Below are 19,731 nucleotides of genomic sequence, written 5' to 3'. Positions count from 1 at the left end.
CGACAATACGTGAGCAACGCTCTGATGCATCGCTCGCATCAAGCAATCCCGAGATATAAACGCCGATCGCCTGGTACACTCTCATGCCTTGTTGAACAGCGGCAACGCTCCGGCTGGACGGGCGGTATCCGGAGGCTTTGTGCAAGAACTCTCGGATGCGCCTTCCTCCCGCTTTCTCATCAAGCGCGAACGCAACACATATATGCCAACAACTGATGCAATGAAGGATACTGTGATCCCTACGTAGGCACCAAACAGCTTCCCGCCTTCCATGAACTGGAACTCCTGCACACCAAAGATAGACTGAGGTGTGTTAGCCCTTCGTGCATCTACATGTCTGATTACGACCATGCGCTCACCGCGATCAACCCTGCTGGAAGGAACACTGAACCCAGAAGTGCAAGGAACTTCATGTCTTCGCTGTCACGTTGGGACGCCCTTGCGATCTCCAGTTGAATGCGACTGTCGCGTTGATGGATAAGATTGTACAGCTGGAAGTCATTAACGAAACCCAAGCTGCGCCATATCGGACGGTGTAAACGAGCTACACTGGGTGCTTACCGTATTGGAGACGTTGTCGACGCGCGAGACGTGATCAACATCACGCGCTATCAAGCTCTCCAATCGCCGCCAGCTCAGTGCCGTCCAGTCCTGCAGTTCACAGTGTGCCTTCAGGAATACGGGCTGAGGTACGTGATCTAGAGCCTTCTCGGCGTAGGCGAAGCCTACCTGTATCGCGTTGTGAACGGAGGTCCAAAGGTGATACCGCCCCTCACGGCTGATTTGCTCGCTTCTGCAGCTGTTCAGGAGTTTGATCAGATGTTCAATGTCTTGCAATCCACTCGTGCTAACGGTTCGATTGTGTGACCACGGCGAAGTGGACATGGTGAGTCTTCCGACGGTCTCTTCGAGTATAGCAATCTTCTTCTTGATTGCGCGACGTCGCTCAAGGGCAACGCGTAGGAGCTCATTGAACATAATGCATGGCGCAAGGACGGGATGGAAGGCGAACTCCTTGAGGTGCTCCAGATTCTGCGTAATCGAACGAACATTGACACGATTATCTACGCTCCAAAAGAGCGACGTGCACTTTCTCGTCCGATCGTGGCTCAATGCCATCGCCCAATCGCCACGCTTGAAAGTACAGTGCGCGATGAACGTATATTTCGTGGTCCGTTTTGAGCCGTCGGTTGTGGTTTGTGCGTGCGCAACACCTAACGAGCCGTCGGCTATCTGCAGGTAAGACAGTGGCAGGTCGAAGTCGCGAAAGAATGATTGTAAACTGTGTTTGTCACGGAAAGGCAGCGAGTCGGAGCGGCCGCTGACGTGCTCTGGTCTGCTTCCCTGGAAAAGACATCTGAAGAGACCAGTCCGTGCTGGCGAGCTCGTCGCCACAACATGTGGACCTGGAGGTCTTGTAGGTAGGCGCTCTGAGAAGGTCGCGGCAAGTGAACTGCGTCCCACCTTCTCAGGTTCTTCGGTGCATATCTGATAGCATGCTTGGCCATGCTGCTCAACGCTTGTTCAGCGGCGCGACAACGCTGAGTGGCTGGGTTGCTTACTTCGAATGTCTCTATGGAGTGGTAGGTGCATGGGACGCTTTCGAACCTACCCTCTTGTTCGGCTTCGGAGAGACAAGCTACGTGCAATGCTTCCATGACCGAGTAAAAGCGCAATTATGTTGTTACAGAAGGTCTGAAAGGAACACCCCATCGGTCACCCTGAAGGAGCGCCCTCGGATGGCTTTGCACTCAGCCAAGGCTGGCGAAGCATTGCTGGTTTGGCGGCGGCGCTCACACCTGGTTGCTTCTACAGAGCAGCAATGTCATCTCGGCCAGGGGAGCGATGCATCCACAAGCACAAGTGATCGCTCGATTGAAAATACGTCGAGTACTACAGCTGGACTCGAGCTGAGCTCCAGCGGGATTTGACAGTCGTGCTTAAAGATGAAAGAATGAATCGGGCACCCTGCGCTTCGCCAAGCCTGCGTCTCCCCGCCGTGCGTGCTCCGCGCCGCAATATCTCCGTTCTATAAGTCCAACATGTCGCTCAAATATGGCCTGAATGTAAAGAAGGCTGCTGCTGCACCGACGCGACGACCAATATTAGATGAGTTTGAAGACGAGGAAGACCCTGTGGAAGATGTTGGGCTGCCAGGTAAAGGCGCGCCCAAGCGCAATGAGCGACTTTCAGACCAGCCAAAGGCGGACTTGTCGTCGCTGGGGGCATCGCGAAAGCAGGTCAAAGCAGCCGAAGAGCTAGACTCAAGCATCTTCGATTATGACTCCTTCCATGACGCTAAGTCTACCGTCAGCGAAGCGAAGAAGGCTGCCGCTAAGCAGGAAGCTATCGAGCGGAAGCCGAAGTACATCAACAACTTGCTCGATGCTGCAAGCAGAAGGAAGCAGGATCAGTTGATCGCTAAGGAGAAGTTGCTGCAGAAGGAGCGTGAAGCGGAGGGTGACGAGTTTGCGGACAAAGAGAAGTTCGTCACGGGCGCGTACAAGCAGCAGCAGGAAGAGGCGAGACGACTGGAAGAAGAGGAAAAGAAGCGGCTGGAGGAGGATGAGAAGCGCAAGAGACAGATGGGTGGCGGTATGCAGGGTTTCTATCGGAACATGATGGATCAGACTGAGCGGCAGCATCAAGAGGCCGTGGAAGCGGCTGCCAAAGTGGAGAAGGAAGGTGGGGTGAAGGTGTCCGATCAGAGAACGCAAAAGAGCGACGCGGATTTAGCAGCTGAACTCAAAGCGAAGGGTGTCAACGTGCATATCAACGAAGAAGGTCAGGTCACGGACAAACGGGAGCTCCTCTCCGCAGGCCTCAATGTTGCTCCAGCAGGCCGAGGCGGCGACAAGGTCAGTGGTGCTGATCATCTGCGGACGTCGAAAATGGCAGCACAGGGAGCATATGAGAGGAAAGATGCAGGCAGCCAGCAAGCTCAGCGTGAGAGGCAGAGCAGGATGATGGAGGAGCAGCTTGCGGCGCAGGTTAAGCGACAGCGGGATGAGGAAGAAGAGGAGAGAGAAAAGCTTGAGAACGCTGCCAAGAGTCAGAAGACCGATGTCAGTGATGCAAAGGCGAGGTACCTCGCCAGAAAGGCGGCGAAGGAGAGAGGTGAGGGTTGAGCTTAGAAGCCTAGAGCGACCGCTCAACACAACAACGCTCTGCAGTGTAGTGGATCTGTAATGGCGCCAAGGGAGGATTTTCTCGATCAGTGTGAGTCTTGACTTTTCTACATCACTAATGGGCTGCCTTACAGGACGGCGAGCTTGACTTCCGTCGCCATGACTTGCTCGTATCAATTTAATGCCCAAGATGGATGGTCTTGCCAGCGTGCGGACCGCGGTACCACGTCATATTTTGCAGCGCTCTCGGATCACTCGTTGCGATGCTCAAAGCTGGGTGCTGACATATTCCATAGCGATCCAATTCAAATCGTACGCTCAGGAAGCCACCCTTGAGCCGCCGACAGGTTGGGAGTATCAGATATTTGCTTCTTGGAGCTACTAATTGCGACTGTTCGCGGGCTATCGAATGCCATGCTGTTTACTGTCGCCATCAGCGATGCAATACTCCGACCTTTCCCCGGAATTCAGTCGGCGCAACTACGAGCGCTACGGCCTTAACATGCACAACACCTCCACAATTGCGCGCAAGTCCACTTCCGAAGAGTGCTCGCAATCGTGGATTCGTGCGTTGCGGGCTTGGTAAAGCTGCTGAGCAAGACTTTATGACTGCAAATGGCATGCACTGCGAAAGATTCGGACGTAGACGGTGATGCAGTAGAGACCAGTCAAAACAATAAATAGGGCACTCATCGGCCTGAGTATCTCGTCCTTCTCCATCACACTTCATCACTCCTCACTAACCATTGTGCACCCACTGCAGCGTTTCAGTGAAAAACTACACGCAAGAACAAGGAACATGGACACCACGTTGGCAGCCAAGCTCACCTCGATCTCGACCTCATTCATCTTGGCTGGCTACATGCTCTCACCATCGCAAAACACCCTGCCGCTGCTATACCCACAGCCAGCATCAGTCAGCACACCACTTTTCAATGGCGTCTACCACCGTGGAGCGGCCCTTGTCATCCCAGCCACGTTACTTTCAACAGCAGCGAGCGGCTATCTCGCTTACGCGACTCCTTCGCAAAGGACAACATACGCTATGTCTGGCGCAATCGTATTCGCGATGCTGCCGATGACGAGATTGGTAATGATGCCGGGTATCAAGCGCCTCATCCAACTTTCGAAGGCGGAGACGGGCATGCAGGAGAAAGCGGCGGCAAGTGGGGAGGTGCTGCGCTTGCTGAAGGCTTGGACGGCGCAGAACTGGGTCAGAGTGGGCATGAGCGCTGTTGGTGGGCTCGCTGCACTCTACGCTGTTGCGCAGTAACGATCCCGAAGGCGGTAGACGATCAGTATGGAGCTGTAGGATAGTCTTTGGTAATAGGAAGCATTGATTTTTCCTTCGCCGATGCTGGTTTCATCGCGACCTCAAGCCTCGAGCCAAGTCTCCCTCCTTGGTAGACTCCATCCCTTGGTCTCTGGTATTGTAAGCATACGATGCCAATGAACAAGGCGGCAAATGCGGCCTTGGCGCGGAAGCTGAACGGAGGAGCGGTTAATATCACCATGGAGTTCTCCTCTGCGCATCCCTACACGTGCTCGAATGTTCTTGAGCAGATATCCAGGTGAGATATACAAGCCGTCGCGCTGTAACCGGAGAGACGGTATCGAGCGGACGAGAGCTTCTAACGACGTAAGGCTGAGCTTACAATTCGACTATAGCGTCATCAACTCCATTGAAAAGTGCAAGGGGACATGACGCGCTCAGACAACGTCCTCGGCACATGCTGTCGTTTCTGCCACTACCATTGGAAAACCTGAGCAAATAGTCGCATTTCTAAGCAATTGATAGTGGCAATGGTGGACTCGCGAAACAGCTAGGCTTGATATATTTCCATATTCCCACATCTTCATACAAACTGTGTACCACTCACCATTTCTTGCCGTCCACCTATCAAGAGACTCGATTTTTGATACTTGCTACTCTGACCTCCCACTCTTAGCCAAGCTTAGCAACCAACAATGGCATCAGGAGACCGCTATGCTTCGGAGGACGCCAGCCCGGCGCCTCTGGGCCAACCACTGAAGTTCGAGTTCAGCGGCAAGACCGCCAACAACCGCTTTCTCAAAGGCGCAATGACCGAACGCTTGTCGTCATGGGACCCGAAGAACTTCGAAGCCCGTGGCATTCCCAGCAAGAGCCTTATTAACGTCTACCGTATATGGGGCGAAGGTGGGATTGGTAACATACTGACTGGCAACATCATGATCGAGTATGACCATCTCGAGGCTGCCGGCAACGCCATTATTCCACGCGGAGCACCGTTCTCTGGTGAACGTTTCGAGGCCTTCAAAGAGATGGCTGCGGCAGGTAAGAAAGAGGGCAGCCTGATGGTTGGACAGGTGTCACATCCGGGACGGCAGGTGCAGGACAAGATCCAGCCGCATCCGATCTCAGCTAGCGATGTGCAGCTAGAGGGCGATATTATGGGCATGACGTTCGCAAAGCCTAGAGCAGCGACTGAGGAGGACATCAAGCATGTCATTGAAGGCTTTGCGCATGCCGCTGAGTATATGGAGAAGGCCGGCTACGATGGCATTGAGCTTCACGGCGTGAGTTTTACGTGTCTTGAGAGTTTGTTCGATCTAGACTAACATTGCACAGGCTCACGGCTACTTGTTAGCCCAGTTCTTGTCGCCCACTACTAACAAAAGGACGGACAAGTACGGTGGTAGTCTCGAGAACCGCGCGCGGCTCATCCTCGAGATCGCTCAGGAAATCCGCAAGCGTACCTCACCATCATTTATCATGTCGATCAAGCTCAACAGTGTCGAATTCCAAGAAAAAGGCTTCCAGCCCGAAGAAGCCAAGAAGCTTTGCTCGCTCCTCGAGGAGAACCGCTTCGATTTCGTTGAGCTTAGCGGCGGCACCTACGAACAGCTCGCCTTCGAACACAAGCGCGAGTCGACGAAGAAGCGGGAGGCGTTCTTCATGGATTTTGCGGACATGATCGCTCCCGTGCTCACCAAGACTAAAGTCTACGTCACAGGCGGTTTCAAGACCGTCGGTGCCATGGCGCACGCCCTGCAGACGGTGGACGGTGTTGGACTTGCCCGTCCGGTCTGCGCTGAGCCACGCTTGTGCAAGAGCATTCTTTCTGGCAAAGTGAAGGGCGCCCTCAAGCAGCATATCGACGAGAACAACTTCGGTACGTATATAAGTTCTTATCGTTGCTGCTGTCGGAGACATAGCTAACGGTAAACCAGGCCTCACAAACGTGCTTGCGGGTACGCAGATCCGGCAGATGGGCAAGGATCAGGAGCCGATCGACCTCAGCCGCGATGAGAATGTCGAGGCGTTCATGAAGGATATGGGCGCGTGGATGGAGAAGATGCAGAAAGATAGCGAGGGTTCCAATTACGGCTACATTGACATCATGAGCGCGAAGCCTGTTCCGTACGGTGGGCCGTCTGTATAAGGTCGTTAGCGAGGCATCATCATTGCACTAGAGAAGCTAGACATAGATGAAATCAAAGAGTGATTCCACTACAGTATTCGTCACGCTGCCATTGTCACGGTCATATCAAGACTGGAAATATGCAGGTGACATGGCATCTCATAAGGATCTTGTCTTTCGCTGAACTGATCAAAGGCGGCCGGAATGGCTAAGAAGTGAACTTATACCGGGAAATGGTATCATGAGCAGCATGCGCCTCCTTGAGTCAGATATACTGATGGGGTTGAGTATAGCATAACCAGTTTAAGCAGAATGAAAGGCACCTGGAGGCTTTGGAGAAGCTTTTTCTGACGCGGAGCCAAGTCCGCTCGCAACCTTCATAAATTCTATCATACCGCACAGACTTAGAACTCACATCTGATACTACCAGACGGAATTATGGGCCGCGAAATACAGAAGAGGAAGAACCGCTCTGGCATCGCCAAAGCACGCCGGAAGCCAAAAACGAAGAAGAGTCTGCTTCAACACCCCATCATTGCCGCAAACTGGGACAAGTCGCAGACGCTTGAGCAGAATTATCAACGACTAGGCTTGGCTTCGAAGCTCAACAAGCACACAGGCGGTCGCGAGAAGAAGTTGGAGGATGTTCACAGACTGCGCACTGCGCGTGACGAGGATGTAGGGTTGGAGAGGAAGCAGGATGCGCTGGCCATCGCTTCGCTAAGAAGGCCGGAACAGCTGAATGTGGCCGAGGCGAAAGTTGAGCGCGACCCGAAGACAGGACGGATTATGAAGATTGTAGACTCAGCAGAAGGGCCGATCAAGGCGAACCCTCTCAACGACCCGCTGAACGATATTGACAGCGACGTAGAAGACGAGACTCTAGGCCAGCACGCCGATACCATGGGTGTTGCCGAGTCAGCACAGGGCGAGACGCGCTCCGAGGTAGTGGCAAGGTTGGAACAGGAGGCTCGACGGCCGGCAAAGAAGTATAAGCCGAAGTCAAGTGACAACGAGCGTGCTTTTATCGCCGAGTTAGTTGGGAAGTACGGCGAGGACTACGCAGCGATGGCACGGGACCTGAAAATCAACTATATGCAGCGCAGCGAAGGTGACCTGAAACGGAGGATCAAGAAGTGGCGGGAAAGCGGTGGCGAAGTTGGTTGAGTACCGCCTCTTTCGGTGTTCGGAACAACTCATAGAACGGCCCTTTATGGTCGACCTGGATGACATTCAAGACACTGGCGAGTATATCTTGAAGTTGCTTCGATCGTCGGACGATGCGCCACTGAGATGATCTGCGTCATCTCGACACTATCAGTCTTGTCAAATTGAAGGCGTGTTGTGTCTGTGCGGGATACGCCGCTCTCTAGTTGGGACGCTGTTGACGCGCAATTCCGAGTAAGCAACCGCAGCGACCTTTGTTCTAGGTTGGAGAGCGTCGTAGGTCTTGACGAGACCTCTGACACAACGAGTCGCTTCGTGTCTACGTCCTACAGTGCCGCCATCTTCATCACCGGTGCTGCTAGGACATCTCCTCTTCCGCGGACGCTGGCGACGGTCCTACAGCAGGACTTTGCAGCAAATAAAAACGAACAGGCGACTTGTCAGTTCTCGGGTGGCGCTGTCCTGAGGGTCGGCTGGAAGCAGGAACTGGATCACGTGGTCACTCTGATTCACTATCTCACCTGACCCTTCGGTGGCCTCAAAACTGGTATCGTGCAAGACAGTCTATCACCAGAACCACAACACCAGCTGCGTACGATCAAATTCCGGCGCAGTAGTCTGCTGCTATCTGCACATGCAGCTTCCAATAGCACAAACAAAATGGCGCTTTGTCGCATACCCTCAACCGTGCCTATTTCACCTCCATTTCTCTACCGTTTCTTTTGTACGCTAAGACAGACATTACGCTTGTTGAAACTTTCTCTTTCAACATGTCAACACAAGCCGAAGATGTCGGACGCCAAGTCCACTTCACGGACACCTTCGCTCCATCCGCCCTCAGTCTCCGTCTGAAACTCGGTCCGCGAGAAGCACCCTCGATGGTGTTAAGGATCAGCGTGTATTTCGAACATGGACGACTGCCGCGGATCAAAGTGAAGACGAAGAAGCCACGAGAGATGCGAAGGAGGAGCCAGCCGGGCATGGAAGAGGATCGTAGCTTCGTCCCATAACGACATGCGTACCGGAAACGGTCGCCAGCGAAGGCCGTCCGCCCTACGCCAAATCGCCTGCGAGGTGGTCTGTTGCACGCGTTCACGCCAGAAGGACATCGTTATACCATTTGGGGAACTCGTTACCGACCGGTAATGCCATCGGCCCGTGAATCTCCGCCTCCGTTCGCAGGCTCGTCGCTGGTCCCTCCAGAAAGGTAATCCTTGCTTTCGGCTTCCTCGTACTCGTTAATCAAATCCATGACGACCTGCGGAGAACAGTCAGCAAGCAGATCTGGATTGATGCTCGGCAGTTGGGGCCGACCTACCTCTCTGGCTTCATCGAACTCGCCCAATCCATCACGGAAAGGCTCCTCTCGCTTATACTGCTCCAAGAAGGCGTTTCGCTTCCTGAACGCATCATACTGGGACACGATACGCTTGAAAAGCGTTGCGATGCCGGTATGGTTTGCAAGCATTAAGCCGCTAACTCTTGGCGGGTTGTGGTCAGTGTACGGTGGTTGCAGATACGGCGACGTGCGGGTCAAGGCAACTTGGATGCTGGCTGGACCCCACGGGATGAAGTTTGCGAGGTTGCGTTCTCGGATGCGAAGTAGCGATTTGTGCACCTGGGAAGTGTCAGCAACGGGGGATTACGGTGCGGGTTGCTCAACGTACATCTGTCGGATCAGCTTCGCCCATGATGATGTTGAGAATGGAAATGTAGCAGCTATTCTTGCTAGGCTTAGTAGACACCATCTGATTCTTCGGCTGAAGTAACCGCCTCATCACATCCAGCACGGTCGTCTTGCGCACAGTCTTGGCTGCTTCCACGCTGTCGCCGGTGAAGGGCGTATAGGCAGTCTGCAGGAAGTGGCAGCGCGGTGTCGGTATCAGACTTGCCATAATGCCGACTAAATCATTATGCATGTAGCCCGGATATCGCAACGTCGTTGTGGATGCAGACATTACCGTGCTTACGAGCTGGTTGGTTTGCTCAAATGAGGGTTGCTGTATGTGTAGTGTATCTGCCGCAATGCGTGCGAGTGCTCCATTGTCAAGCACCACAACCGAGTCCGCGTTCTGCGTCAGTCTCCGGAGCGCGAGAAGTGAGTTGTACGGCTGCACCACAACATCTCCTCGACCTTGCGTGTCCGGGAAGACTGAGTAAGTCTGGATGACTTTCTTCGGAAAGCGGTCGTTCAGCCGCTCCAGCAGAAACGACCCAAGACCTGATCCAGTACCGCCAGCGATCGAGTGCAGTAGCATGAAGCCCTCCAGACTGTCACTTCCGTCTGCTTCTCGGTCTATCATCTCCATGACTTCCTCCTCAACCTCACTTCCTCGGGAATAGCCGGCGGCCCAGTTATTGCCCGCCCCAGTACCCTCCTTGAGCACGTAGAAGTTCTCCGGGTTGTAGATGCCGCCGTAGCCTCCAGTTCGTATGCCATTGATGACTCGTGGCTCCAGATCCAGCAGGATGGCCCTGGGGATGTAGCGCGTGTCGTCGGACTGGTAGAAGAAGACATCCTTGCGGTCACCGCCTTCCGTTGCATAAGGGTGGAGGTTGCCGGTGGGATCGATACCGTGTTCGAGACATAGTTGCTGCCAGAATTGGCTGCCCACTGCGCATTGTGCTCGTCAGCGGGTAGTGCTTGTGATGGGATGCGGTTGTCTGTGACGCACCGCTGTTACCGCACTGCCCAGCCTGGAGTGTGATGATCTCACTAAAGCGCTATGTCAGACGACACTGGGCCATATGCCCCAGCATGACTACGTACCGTGGCATTGTCACTCATCGTTCCGCGCTGTGCACATGGGAAGATATCTTGGAAGAGCGAGACGCGAGAGTGGGGCACGCGTCAAAGGTCGCGTTTGTACAGGCGTATCACATGTCAGCCATTTATTAACAAATGTTACCACGTGATGCTAAACTATAACTGTGGCAGGTCGAGGTTGACGATGATGGAATTTGGGTATCTTGGTTACCTATGGGTTCTGACCGCGCTTGACCATACCTTTGCTCGCGACAGGCATGAACTGCTTATTCCAAAACCGGAAAACAAAAGTGATCCACACCCACCACCTATACACGTCCAGTAGACCACCCAAGCTTATCGGCAGCCACCCCTCCCTCTTCGTGTCATCGTAGGCTTGGCACACCTTCACGTACTTCTCCACGTCGTCCGTAATTACTCCGTCGAGCTGCCGTCGGATGCACCACGTCATCCTGTCCTCTTCATTGACTGTCCATGCAATGACTTGTCGATGCTGCTTCTGCCGTGCATCACGTAAGAAGCTCTTCCCGCCTGGTGCGATGAGTATGGGGAGAAGCATGTTGAAGCCGACCTTTGGGATTGCGAAGAAGTGTCGCGCATACCAGGTGGAGAAGCCAATGTGCATCACCGGAAAGGTTGGTAGGTGTGCCTGACAGAGTGGCAGGTACTTGGCCGCCCAGATGCCCAGCACAACCCGCTGATCCCACGGTTTGCCGGTCGCCGCAGTTGGTGTAGAGGACATTGTCGAAGCGAGCAATCGCATCAGAGTTTCAGCGTCGACGTCGAGCTTAATGTCCAGCAGTACCCACAGCTCCTCAAGTCCCGGCTGCGCAAGGTATTCCAAAAGATCTTTCAGTCGCGGCATCGTTTCGTGTGGCTCGGCAGTGGTTCGCAAGTCTTTTATCTCATCCCACGTCTTATCGATGATCTTCTCATCTCGGTCAAAACACCGCTTCAGGCTGCCGTCATGGCTAAGCACCACAACGTCGTCCTTCGTGATATGCACGTCGGTTTCGATAGCATGTGTGCCGGCGGCGACCGCCCCTTTGAAGGCGGCCATGGTATTCTCGGGATACTTTGCCTTGTACCCGCGGTGGCCGATACACTGCGGCATGCGCTGCTTTCGTTCGTCCAGCCGAGCTTGAGCGAATGTGGGAGCTGGGAAGACGTCGTCCTCGGCCATGGTGTGTGTGCGAAGGAGCGGCTGCCGTTCGCCCTCTGGCATGCCTGCCTTTCCGTAAGATACTGCTCGGCAAATGGCGTAGCAGACCGGTAGTGGTTGCGAACGGCGCCAATGAGCGAGAGATATCGGGAATGGTAGATGTCTGGTAGACGGGAACACTACGAAAGGAAACAATGAGGAAATAGTGGGATGCATCAAAAGGAAATAATCTCCTCCAGCCTCCTGCCGCTGGAAAGCGCAGTCAAGCCAGTTCGCTTTGCGAATCGCGTGACAGTCGCATTCAACACTGACGGCAACCTGTCGTTCCGATGATCCTAACTCCGCCTCTGTGCATTGGAGCGAGCAGGCTGCATGTTGACCTGCCCGCTCGTGGCTAGGCTGGAGTGGATGCGCATGCGAGTCGCATGGAACGGGAAGAATTCCCTTCGCTCCCGCCTCGATTGAGACAATCGAAGCTTGGGCCTCTTCCTAGCGTCAGTCTTAGAGTTATGGTTGTATTGAAGCGTAACGTGCTTCGCTAGCGCAATATGAGCAGCAGCGATACTGAAGTGCAGCGATGAACGGCCGATTTCTGCGCTAACAACTCGTACTGTGAGAATGAGATGGTGATTCTATCACAGCACAGACTATGTTGGGTTGCGAAGGACAGGAGACGCGGTTCTTCCCCGTTTGCTTGGGATTGTCATGAGACACATCCTCTCCTCGTACATCCTGTCATGCTGAATCCTAGGGCAGGCTATTTGCTATTGAAAGGATTAAACATATAAAACCATGGCGGACCAAGTTGGTAATCAGCCACAATCAAGAAGAACAAGATTGCTTTCCTTTGGTCATCCCTACTATCTCTCACATAGATGCCGTGTTCAATCTGGCTGCCAGCAGGAGATTTCGTCCTTCTACCACCCGAACTGCTCCATCAAATCATATCACACCTGCCACTCTCCGCTGCCATCGCGCTCAAGCTCGTCAACAAAGCTCTATTCCGAGCAGTCCGCCTTCCGAGCGACACTCTCAGCAGAGACTCTCGTTACAAGCTTCCGTACTGCGAGCAAGATGCCATCCGCCGCAACATCAATGAGTACTGGGTTATGAAGAGCTGCAGGCGTAGGTGCGCGGTCTGCGACAGTGTCCAGCATCTGCGTGACTTTCCGGAGAGCAGCGCCGCTTGCCATTTCCACGACGAGCGCTTGACGATGGGAGTTGAGGAGCACTTCTCGAAGCCGTGGGACGAGCTGCTGGCGACAGCCGAAGGCTCCATGGTAGTCTCGAAGCGTCCGTTCTGTATGCACAAACGTGAACTCGTGCCGCAAGATGCGAGTAATTGCTCGTGCGGATGCCCTAGTTGCGCACATCCAGAGGTAGTCTGCTTCTCCCGAGCAGGAGATCTCGCATTCGTTTGAACACGCAGACTTCTTCCGCAAATTAGTTGCGGAAGCTGCTTGTATTGCGAGGGCTGGCGGCCACCCTTTTACGCTGGGTCATACTACCGCCAATTCGATCGTCTGCGAATTTACGCATCGGTAATGCACCCATGGCTGGCGTCCATCACATTCTTCGCGTACTTGTACAGGGTACCTCTCTGGTACTTCAGCGGCGGCGCCTTGAACTCTAGCTTGCGTCTTTGCAACTCCTCGTCGCTTTGATCAACGATGTCGATGACACGCTTATCAGCGTCTATGCAGATCGTGTCGCCGTCACGCACCAAACCAATCGGCCCACCCGCCTGCGCTTCCGGAGTGACGTGACCGATCAAGAAGCCGTGCGACCCGCCACTGAATCGACCATCCGTGATGAGCGCAATGTCATTACCGAGACCAGCGCCCATAATGGCGGAGGAGGGTTTGAGCATCTCCGGCATACCGGGACCGCCTCGTGGACCTTCATAGCGGATAATGACGACCGTTTTCTCACCCTTCTGGAAAGTGTTCGCTTCAAGAGCGGTAATGAAGTCATCTTCCGCGTCGAAGCAGCGCGCTTTGCCGGTAAAGACGGTGCCTTCTTTGCCAGTGATCTTTCCAACAGAGCCTTCAGGAGCCAGCGAGCCGCGCAGGATCTGAATATGGCCGGTCTGTTTGATTGGGTTTGAAATTGGTCGAATGATGTCCTGGTCAGAAGGGAAGTCTGGTGCATTCTCCACGTTCTGCGCGAGCGTCTTGCCGGTGACCGTCATGCCTGACCCGTCCAACACGCCTTCCTTCAGGAGGTACTTGATGAGTGAGGGTGTACCGCCGATATTGTACAGGTCTTCGAAGACGTACTTTCCGGATGGCTTGAGGTCGGCAAGGAAGGGTGTCCGATCAGAGACAGCTTGGAAGTCATCGATAGTCAAGGTGACACCGACACTGTGAGCAATGGCGAGCAGATGTAGGACGGCGTTGGTACTGCCACCAGTAATGTTCACGAGGATCATGGCATTCTCGAAGGCTCTTCGGGTAAGGATGTCGGACGGCCTGATGTCTTCCTTCAGCAAGTTCCGAATGGCTGCGCCTGCGGCTAAGCACTCCAGTTGCTTGGCCTTGCTGTTAGCTGGATTAGAAGAGGAGCCAGGCAAGCTCAGACCCATGACCTCTATCACAGACGCCATAGTGTTGGCTGTATACATGCCGCCGCAGGCACCACAGCCTGGGATGGCGTTGCGAATCACGTCCGATCGTTCTTCCTCCGTTATTTCCTTCGAGAGGAACTGCCCGTATGCCTGGAAGGCCGAGACAATATCAAGCTTGTTGTTGCGTGGTTGCACACCGCATCCTGCTGATACTGTACCACCATACACCATGATGGAGGGACGGTTCACTCGTCCCATTGCCATCACAACTCCGGGCATGTTCTTGTCGCAGCCTGGAATACTGATGTTCGCATCGTACCACTGTCCACCCATTACAGTTTCTATGCTGTCTGCAATGATATCTCGTGACTGCAGACTGTACCTCATGCCTTTCGTGCCCATACTGATGCCGTCGCTCACGCCGATGGTGTTGAACTGCATGCCTACCAGGCCAGCCTTCTGCACGCCTTCCTTGACTTTGTGGTTGAGCTGCAGTAGGTGCATATTGCAGGGATTTCCAGAGTACCATACTGACGAGATGCCGACCTGCGGCTTCTGTAGGTCTGTTTCCGTGAGACCGGTGGCGTATAGCATGGCTTGAGAGGCGCCTTGCGCGATCGGCTGGGTGATGTGTTTCGAGACCGCATTGAGGCCTTTGAGATCGTCGTCCACGGGGGTCGCGCGGCAACGAGTGGTCGTATGCGAGAAAGCTCGTCTACCGAGATGGTTAGTCAAGCCAACCCTTTTCGACACGGATCGATATGCGGCATACACCCATTCTGCCCGCGAGCACCACGCTGGGCGCAGCGTGACAGAGGGTATCCTTCTGGCAAGCATGATTTCTTGTGCTACCCTAACAACCTCACCGTTCCCTGAATTCCAGACTGGCAGCAACAGGGCGATTTTGAAGCTTCGTAGGCCGAGGCCGTGTCAAAAATGGTTCCCTAAATTTACGGCTGGCTGTACAGTGCAGAACGTCTTGAGTCGGCTCACGAATTAGGTATCTTATGTATGAAAATGTGCTATTTGTTCTAGAACACCTTACTACTCCTATGCAAACGCCTCGCTAAACGTGATGACCGCCGCTTGTACACCGAAAACATTCGAGCATCCTTCACTATATTACCAGATTAGTCTGAAGATGAAGAACCAGGCATATACGAGTGGCGTCGCAATCCATATCCCCAACCCGATTTCGTCCTTTAGAATGTTGAGCAGGTACCCCTCGATACCAAACCGGGGGCTGCCCGGTGTCAGAAACATCATTTGAAGGCTATTGTAGGTCGTCTGTTGCGTCTTGGCTGACCGTACAAACATCTCAACCTCGAACGCTTGGACATTGGAGTCGAGCAGCTCGCTGATTGAATCCGTCTCCAATAATGAAGCAGCAGACAGGATGGCGCGAGAAAGGTCCAAAGTGTCTGCGAATGCGAGATTGACCCCTTCGCCGGCGAACTACAGAGTCAATCAGCCAAGCTGGTCATCCACCACGTCATGAGTGTACACTTACCGGAGTCATGAGATGTGCAGCATCACCTATCAGTGTTACACCGGGAACATGCTTCCATTTGTGCCCGATTGGGAGCATGAACAAGTCTCGGGGAACGACATTGTCCTCGCCTATCTGCGTGAACTCCCTCAATGTGTGGTTCCAGTCCGCGTAGTCTTTTCGACAGGCCTCTTTGACCGCTGCAGCATCGTGGACATCGTAGCCGCAAGTCTTCTGCCAATCGGCCGGTCGTAAACTCCAAGTCGCGACATTGATGCAGCCTTCACCCATAAACTGAGCAAAAATGCCTTTTCCATCTGACCAAGAGAATAGGGAGCCCCGGTTGACAGCTTTATATAGCTCCGGCACCGAATTCTGCGCATCGGGGATAATGAAGCTGTGCCCGCCAATGCCAGAAAAATACGGTTTGACGTCCGTGACCAGTGGTCTTACTCGAGACCACGCCCCATCTGCGCCCACCACAAGATCGAAGCGCGGCTCGACAGTGCCGTCTGCAAAGTGAAGAGTAAGATCATCGTCGACTTTCGTCAGCTTCTTGCCCCAGCGAATACAATTAGGAGGCAGGCTGTCAGCGAGCATCTTCCGCAGCACTGGTCGATCAATCTCCGGTCTTCCCGTCGATGAAGTGCTACTTGGCTTCGCGCCTCCCATGTTGACATAGCAAACGAAGTTCTTATCGGCAAGCTTGATAGCTTCACCATCGTAACGCGCGTACTTTTGAAATTCCTCCCAGAGTCCGGCTTCTCTCAGAGCAAGTTGACCAGTCTTGACATGAAGGTCCAATGTGCCGCCTTGTGAGCGGAAGTCTAAGCTCTCCTCGCCTTCGAAGATCATAACGGATACCTTCTGGTCAAGCGGCGTAGTGGCAGGCTGTTTATGGTGAAGTAGTCGGGCGAGCATGCAGCCCGCCGGGCCCGCTCCTATGATGGCTACCTTGATCGCCATGCTGCGTTTCTAGTTGTATGAAAGGGTAGGGTTCTGGTAGTGATGGGATTACGCGTTTGCGGGAGTTATATGCTTCTGGAAGATGTATTACCGCAAGCAACAAGGCATCAATATATACTGAGCAGCTTCGGCCTGTCGGCCATCTCTATGACCTTCGTCGAGCTGCTCGTACACTTCACATAGCCGTCACTTACCTTGTACCAGGCGACGCTGGCTTCGTAGCTGTATACCGGCCGACGGGCTGACTTGTCGGCGCAGGCGGGGTTTTGCTTGAAGGATCTTGCATGTGCAGAATCGGCGTGCCAGAAAGCTGCCGCCGACTGCTCGGCCGTCACGGTCCTGTCAACAAAGCTTAAGGGCCGAAACACGCAAGGGACCGGCCAGCAGTGTCATTGTGCATCTGGATCCTTCCGTATACCACGTTAATTCACCTGACTTCTTTGCGATGTCTTCCGCGGAAGGCACTGTTTAATCTCCTCTTCCACCCCAGATTCTGTTCGACTTGGTGAGCTTAGCGACTCTGGCTGACACCTCAAGCTGTCGGCAGACTGACGACCCGAGCCGACTTTAGAGACCACCTTGGCAAGGATGACGATGCTATGCTTGAGGTCGTCCGTATCGCGACTGTTCTGGGAAGGCACTCCGTGAATTAAGCCTCGGTTAAGAGGCGAGTCTGTATGACAATCCGATGCGAGTATCTTCTCGCTGTCTGAGTCTTCCAATTGGTTCGATCTCCTTCTGCGTTCGCTCATCCATTTCATCGACCTACCCGAAATCATTCTCCTCAGTGCAGCCGCGCTTGGATAGACATCGCCAACTAGCAACGATGGCATCGGCAACGACATTCTACGATTTCACCCCTAAAGACAAGAAGGGCAACTCTTACCCCTTGACCAATCTCAAAGGCAAGGTTGTGCTCGTGGTCAATACGGCGTCCAAGTGCGGATTTACGCCGCAATTTGAAGGCCTGGAGAAGCTATACAAAGGTTGGTTCCGCTTGAGTGGTTTGTAACAACGACTGACTGGTGAGCTCTCCTGTAGAAATCAAGCCCAATCATCCAGACTTCGAAATAATCGGCTTCCCCTGTAATCAGTTTGGTAACCAGGATCCTGGCTCCAACGACGAGATTCAGTCATTCTGCCAAGTCAATTATGGGGTCACATTCCCTGTGCTCGGCAAGACGGACGTCAACGGCGACAAGGTTGAGCCGGTCTGGAAGTGGATGAAGGATACCAAGCCAGGCATTCTCGGCTTAACAAGAATCAAGTGGAACTTTGAGAAGTTCTTGATTGACAGAGAGGGCCATGTTGTGAGCAGGTATGCGAGCACTACGGCACCGGCTTCACTCAAGGGTCCCATTGAAGAGCAGCTCAAGAAGCCCAAAGGTACAAGCGGAGCATCGGGCAAAGCCGAGCTTTAACATGGTTACGGAGTCCAACATAAAATAATAGGTATTGCACCTGTTGAATAGTAGGTCGCAACCACTGTCACGGCGTCATGTTATTTCCGACTTCAGGCCTCAGCTACTGGTTCATACGGAAGACACAACCTTGGACACGAGAGTGGACATGCACGACACTGTTATAGCGCAAGTGGACCATGGCAATATGTACTTTTGGAGTATTCAATCAACACTAAGGCAGCAGCAGCACGCCAGCATACCCGGCCAGCCTCCCGCATCGCTAGGCACACACTCGGCCACTAGTGGAGTCGTCTCCATCAGTTGCTACAGCGTATGGTCACCGCTGATTCCGGACATCAACGCGCTTCTCCCGTAGGTGTTGAGCTCGCGGAACGCAATGAGTCGTAAGAATCGACACAGTCAAGCTAGGAAGCGACCGAAAGCTTGCAGCCATGCGAAGCGCACCAAAGATGCTAGAATAGTAGTATACAATAGCAAGACACAGCCTTTCCGTGCGCGGTCTGCACACCTCCGTAAAATACATTCTGTATGAGCAAACGGGAGTAGCCGCCCCACGATGTACTGACTTCGACGGCTGCGTTTGGCGACCATTCGGTACTTTGGAACCTGATATCAGATCCAAGCCTCCAGCGTCTCCAGCCGGTCCAGAAAACACCGCCTTTACTGTTGGATAAACGCTTTCATCGATAGGAGACGAGAATAGTACCGAGGAAAGGCCAGCAACACTAGAAGTATGAGATCTGGTAGCCATCGCGTACCATTAATATCCTTGCCACTTGACTTTCTTGATGCTTCGCTAGTGACCTACAGTTGTGAACATTGCATTGTCGGATTTTATGTTGATCAGCCCCTCCGCATATACTTAATGGACGTTGAGGCTTGGAATCAATGCAGCCTGCATGATGTTTTGTGTACAGGAATGGTAATAAGCCACCGCAGTCTCGTGGCTGGCTGTAAGCTTCCAAGCACCGCCAGCCGTCAGGGCAGGTGATGGGTCTCGTCTTGGTCAGCTTAGTCCGTCGAAACAGCCTGATCGTGTTGAATGCGTTAACAACCACGAAGATCAGCAAGGCGAAGTCAGTCAGCGAATTTAGCCGGCACGCTCGCTGACCGGCCGTCCCACAAAAGATGATCACCACCATGACTACGGAGACGTTGTGTACTCGGCCGAGCTGCCACTGAATCGTAGACCGGGTCGTCGGATGTGAGATCTTCGGGGGATGTTCTTCAACCACGATATAGATGCTACGAGAGACTCATTCTAGCCCTGCAGGTCAACGCGTGCTTCCGATCGCGGTAATTGGATCACCGCGGCAATCAATGGACGAGCAGTCGGCGAAGTGCATCGTGCCCCGTCTTGCAGCAGGCCAACTCCCGACAAGCGATGCATGTACGGTAGTTCTTGCGCGGTTCTGGACCGATTGGACGTCAGAGGCACACCTTCTGCGAGACGTAACATGTGCTTTGGTGGAAGCTCTGACGTGGCACACTCCTTAAACAAGGAAGCTGTCCGTTTATCACGCACTAGCGAGGTCGCACGAATCAACCTCGGTCTCTACCCCTGCCAATCTGTACGTTGATCGTGTAGTCACCTCACCGTCTCTGACTTGCGTATGAGGGCGTCGAGTCAGGTCGAGCTCTGCTAACTGCAGTCCCCA

The 19,731-nt window shown here is 53.7% G+C and overlaps 13 protein-coding genes across 13 annotated transcripts; 7 read left to right on the top strand and 6 right to left on the bottom strand.

Moving 5' to 3' along the window:
• Nucleotides 1–222: 222 nt before the first annotated feature.
• Nucleotides 223–1,916, bottom strand: BAUCODRAFT_31545 (uncharacterized protein). The gene is made up of 3 exons (XM_007675410.1): nucleotides 1,563–1,916; nucleotides 562–1,509; nucleotides 223–491 (listed from the first exon to the last, which is right to left on the bottom strand). Exons 1-3 carry the CDS (start codon nucleotides 1,656–1,658, stop codon nucleotides 342–344), a joined length of 1,194 nt encoding a protein of 397 aa, XP_007673600.1. The 5' UTR covers nucleotides 1,659–1,916; the 3' UTR covers nucleotides 223–341.
• A 297-nt stretch (nucleotides 1,917–2,213) lies between these two features.
• Nucleotides 2,214–3,101, top strand: BAUCODRAFT_47126 (uncharacterized protein; the record flags this gene model as incomplete). Its single annotated transcript, XM_007675464.1, has 1 exon — nucleotides 2,214–3,101. A coding segment is annotated over one exon (888 nt), but the record flags the coding sequence as incomplete, so codon positions are not given.
• A 47-nt stretch (nucleotides 3,102–3,148) lies between these two features.
• On the top strand, nucleotides 3,149–3,492 carry BAUCODRAFT_31542 (uncharacterized protein). Its single transcript, XM_007675409.1, has one exon. It carries the CDS (start codon nucleotides 3,288–3,290, stop codon nucleotides 3,462–3,464), a length of 177 nt encoding a protein of 58 aa, XP_007673599.1. The 5' UTR covers nucleotides 3,149–3,287; the 3' UTR covers nucleotides 3,465–3,492.
• Nucleotides 3,493–3,599: 107 nt separating this feature from the next.
• On the top strand, nucleotides 3,600–4,412 carry BAUCODRAFT_395047 (uncharacterized protein). The gene is made up of 2 exons (XM_007675979.1): nucleotides 3,600–3,829; nucleotides 3,892–4,412. The coding sequence occupies exon 2, from the start codon at nucleotides 3,928–3,930 to the stop codon at nucleotides 4,399–4,401; it is 474 nt and encodes a 157-aa protein (XP_007674169.1). The 5' UTR covers nucleotides 3,600–3,829; nucleotides 3,892–3,927; the 3' UTR covers nucleotides 4,402–4,412.
• Nucleotides 4,413–4,713: 301 nt separating this feature from the next.
• Nucleotides 4,714–6,592, top strand: BAUCODRAFT_104109 (uncharacterized protein). The gene is made up of 3 exons (XM_007675978.1): nucleotides 4,714–5,687; nucleotides 5,740–6,283; nucleotides 6,342–6,592. The coding sequence occupies exons 1-3, from the start codon at nucleotides 5,097–5,099 to the stop codon at nucleotides 6,551–6,553; spliced, it is 1,347 nt and encodes a 448-aa protein (XP_007674168.1). The 5' UTR covers nucleotides 4,714–5,096; the 3' UTR covers nucleotides 6,554–6,592.
• Nucleotides 6,593–6,733: 141 nt separating this feature from the next.
• Nucleotides 6,734–7,941, top strand: BAUCODRAFT_31538 (uncharacterized protein). Its single transcript, XM_007675408.1, has 2 exons — nucleotides 6,734–6,768; nucleotides 6,826–7,941. The coding sequence occupies exon 2, from the start codon at nucleotides 6,971–6,973 to the stop codon at nucleotides 7,697–7,699; it is 729 nt and encodes a 242-aa protein (XP_007673598.1). The 5' UTR covers nucleotides 6,734–6,768; nucleotides 6,826–6,970; the 3' UTR covers nucleotides 7,700–7,941.
• Nucleotides 7,942–8,770: 829 nt separating this feature from the next.
• Nucleotides 8,771–10,577, bottom strand: BAUCODRAFT_395081 (uncharacterized protein). The gene is made up of 5 exons (XM_007675977.1): nucleotides 10,470–10,577; nucleotides 10,375–10,415; nucleotides 9,367–10,313; nucleotides 9,018–9,317; nucleotides 8,771–8,957 (listed from the first exon to the last, which is right to left on the bottom strand). Exons 1-5 carry the CDS (start codon nucleotides 10,475–10,477, stop codon nucleotides 8,832–8,834), a joined length of 1,422 nt encoding a protein of 473 aa, XP_007674167.1. The 5' UTR covers nucleotides 10,478–10,577; the 3' UTR covers nucleotides 8,771–8,831.
• A 32-nt stretch (nucleotides 10,578–10,609) lies between these two features.
• Nucleotides 10,610–11,934, bottom strand: BAUCODRAFT_31534 (uncharacterized protein). The gene has a single exon (XM_007675407.1). The coding sequence runs from the start codon at nucleotides 11,647–11,649 to the stop codon at nucleotides 10,678–10,680; it is 972 nt and encodes a 323-aa protein (XP_007673597.1). The 5' UTR covers nucleotides 11,650–11,934; the 3' UTR covers nucleotides 10,610–10,677.
• A 569-nt stretch (nucleotides 11,935–12,503) lies between these two features.
• On the top strand, nucleotides 12,504–13,049 carry BAUCODRAFT_22469 (uncharacterized protein; the record flags this gene model as incomplete). Its single annotated transcript, XM_007675262.1, has 1 exon — nucleotides 12,504–13,049. The coding sequence occupies one exon, from the start codon at nucleotides 12,504–12,506 to the stop codon at nucleotides 13,047–13,049; it is 546 nt and encodes a 181-aa protein (XP_007673452.1).
• A 110-nt stretch (nucleotides 13,050–13,159) lies between these two features.
• On the bottom strand, nucleotides 13,160–15,090 carry BAUCODRAFT_129421 (uncharacterized protein; the record flags this gene model as incomplete). The annotated part of the gene is made up of 1 exon (XM_007675976.1): nucleotides 13,160–15,090. Exon 1 carries the CDS (start codon nucleotides 15,029–15,031, stop codon nucleotides 13,160–13,162), a length of 1,872 nt encoding a protein of 623 aa, XP_007674166.1. The 5' UTR covers nucleotides 15,032–15,090.
• A 155-nt stretch (nucleotides 15,091–15,245) lies between these two features.
• Nucleotides 15,246–16,810, bottom strand: BAUCODRAFT_31532 (uncharacterized protein). Its single transcript, XM_007675406.1, has 2 exons — nucleotides 15,705–16,810; nucleotides 15,246–15,649 (listed from the first exon to the last, which is right to left on the bottom strand). The coding sequence occupies exons 1-2, from the start codon at nucleotides 16,647–16,649 to the stop codon at nucleotides 15,317–15,319; spliced, it is 1,278 nt and encodes a 425-aa protein (XP_007673596.1). The 5' UTR covers nucleotides 16,650–16,810; the 3' UTR covers nucleotides 15,246–15,316.
• Nucleotides 16,811–17,475: 665 nt separating this feature from the next.
• Nucleotides 17,476–18,070, top strand: BAUCODRAFT_146172 (uncharacterized protein; the record flags this gene model as incomplete). The annotated part of the gene is made up of 2 exons (XM_007675975.1): nucleotides 17,476–17,635; nucleotides 17,691–18,070. 2 exons carry the CDS (start codon nucleotides 17,476–17,478, stop codon nucleotides 18,068–18,070), a joined length of 540 nt encoding a protein of 179 aa, XP_007674165.1.
• A 129-nt stretch (nucleotides 18,071–18,199) lies between these two features.
• BAUCODRAFT_394556 (uncharacterized protein) lies at nucleotides 18,200–19,106 on the bottom strand. Its single transcript, XM_007675974.1, has 2 exons — nucleotides 18,882–19,106; nucleotides 18,200–18,813 (listed from the first exon to the last, which is right to left on the bottom strand). The coding sequence occupies exons 1-2, from the start codon at nucleotides 18,896–18,898 to the stop codon at nucleotides 18,390–18,392; spliced, it is 441 nt and encodes a 146-aa protein (XP_007674164.1). The 5' UTR covers nucleotides 18,899–19,106; the 3' UTR covers nucleotides 18,200–18,389.
• Between the last annotated feature and the right edge of the window lie 625 nt (nucleotides 19,107–19,731).

Source organism: Baudoinia panamericana (assembly GCF_000338955.1).
Source record: "Baudoinia panamericana UAMH 10762 unplaced genomic scaffold BAUCOscaffold_3, whole genome shotgun sequence".
Lineage (NCBI taxonomy): Eukaryota > Fungi > Ascomycota > Dothideomycetes > Mycosphaerellales > Teratosphaeriaceae > Baudoinia > Baudoinia panamericana.
The sequence above is the reverse complement of the archived record's forward strand: the minus strand, read 5'-3'. Positions and strand labels throughout refer to the sequence as shown.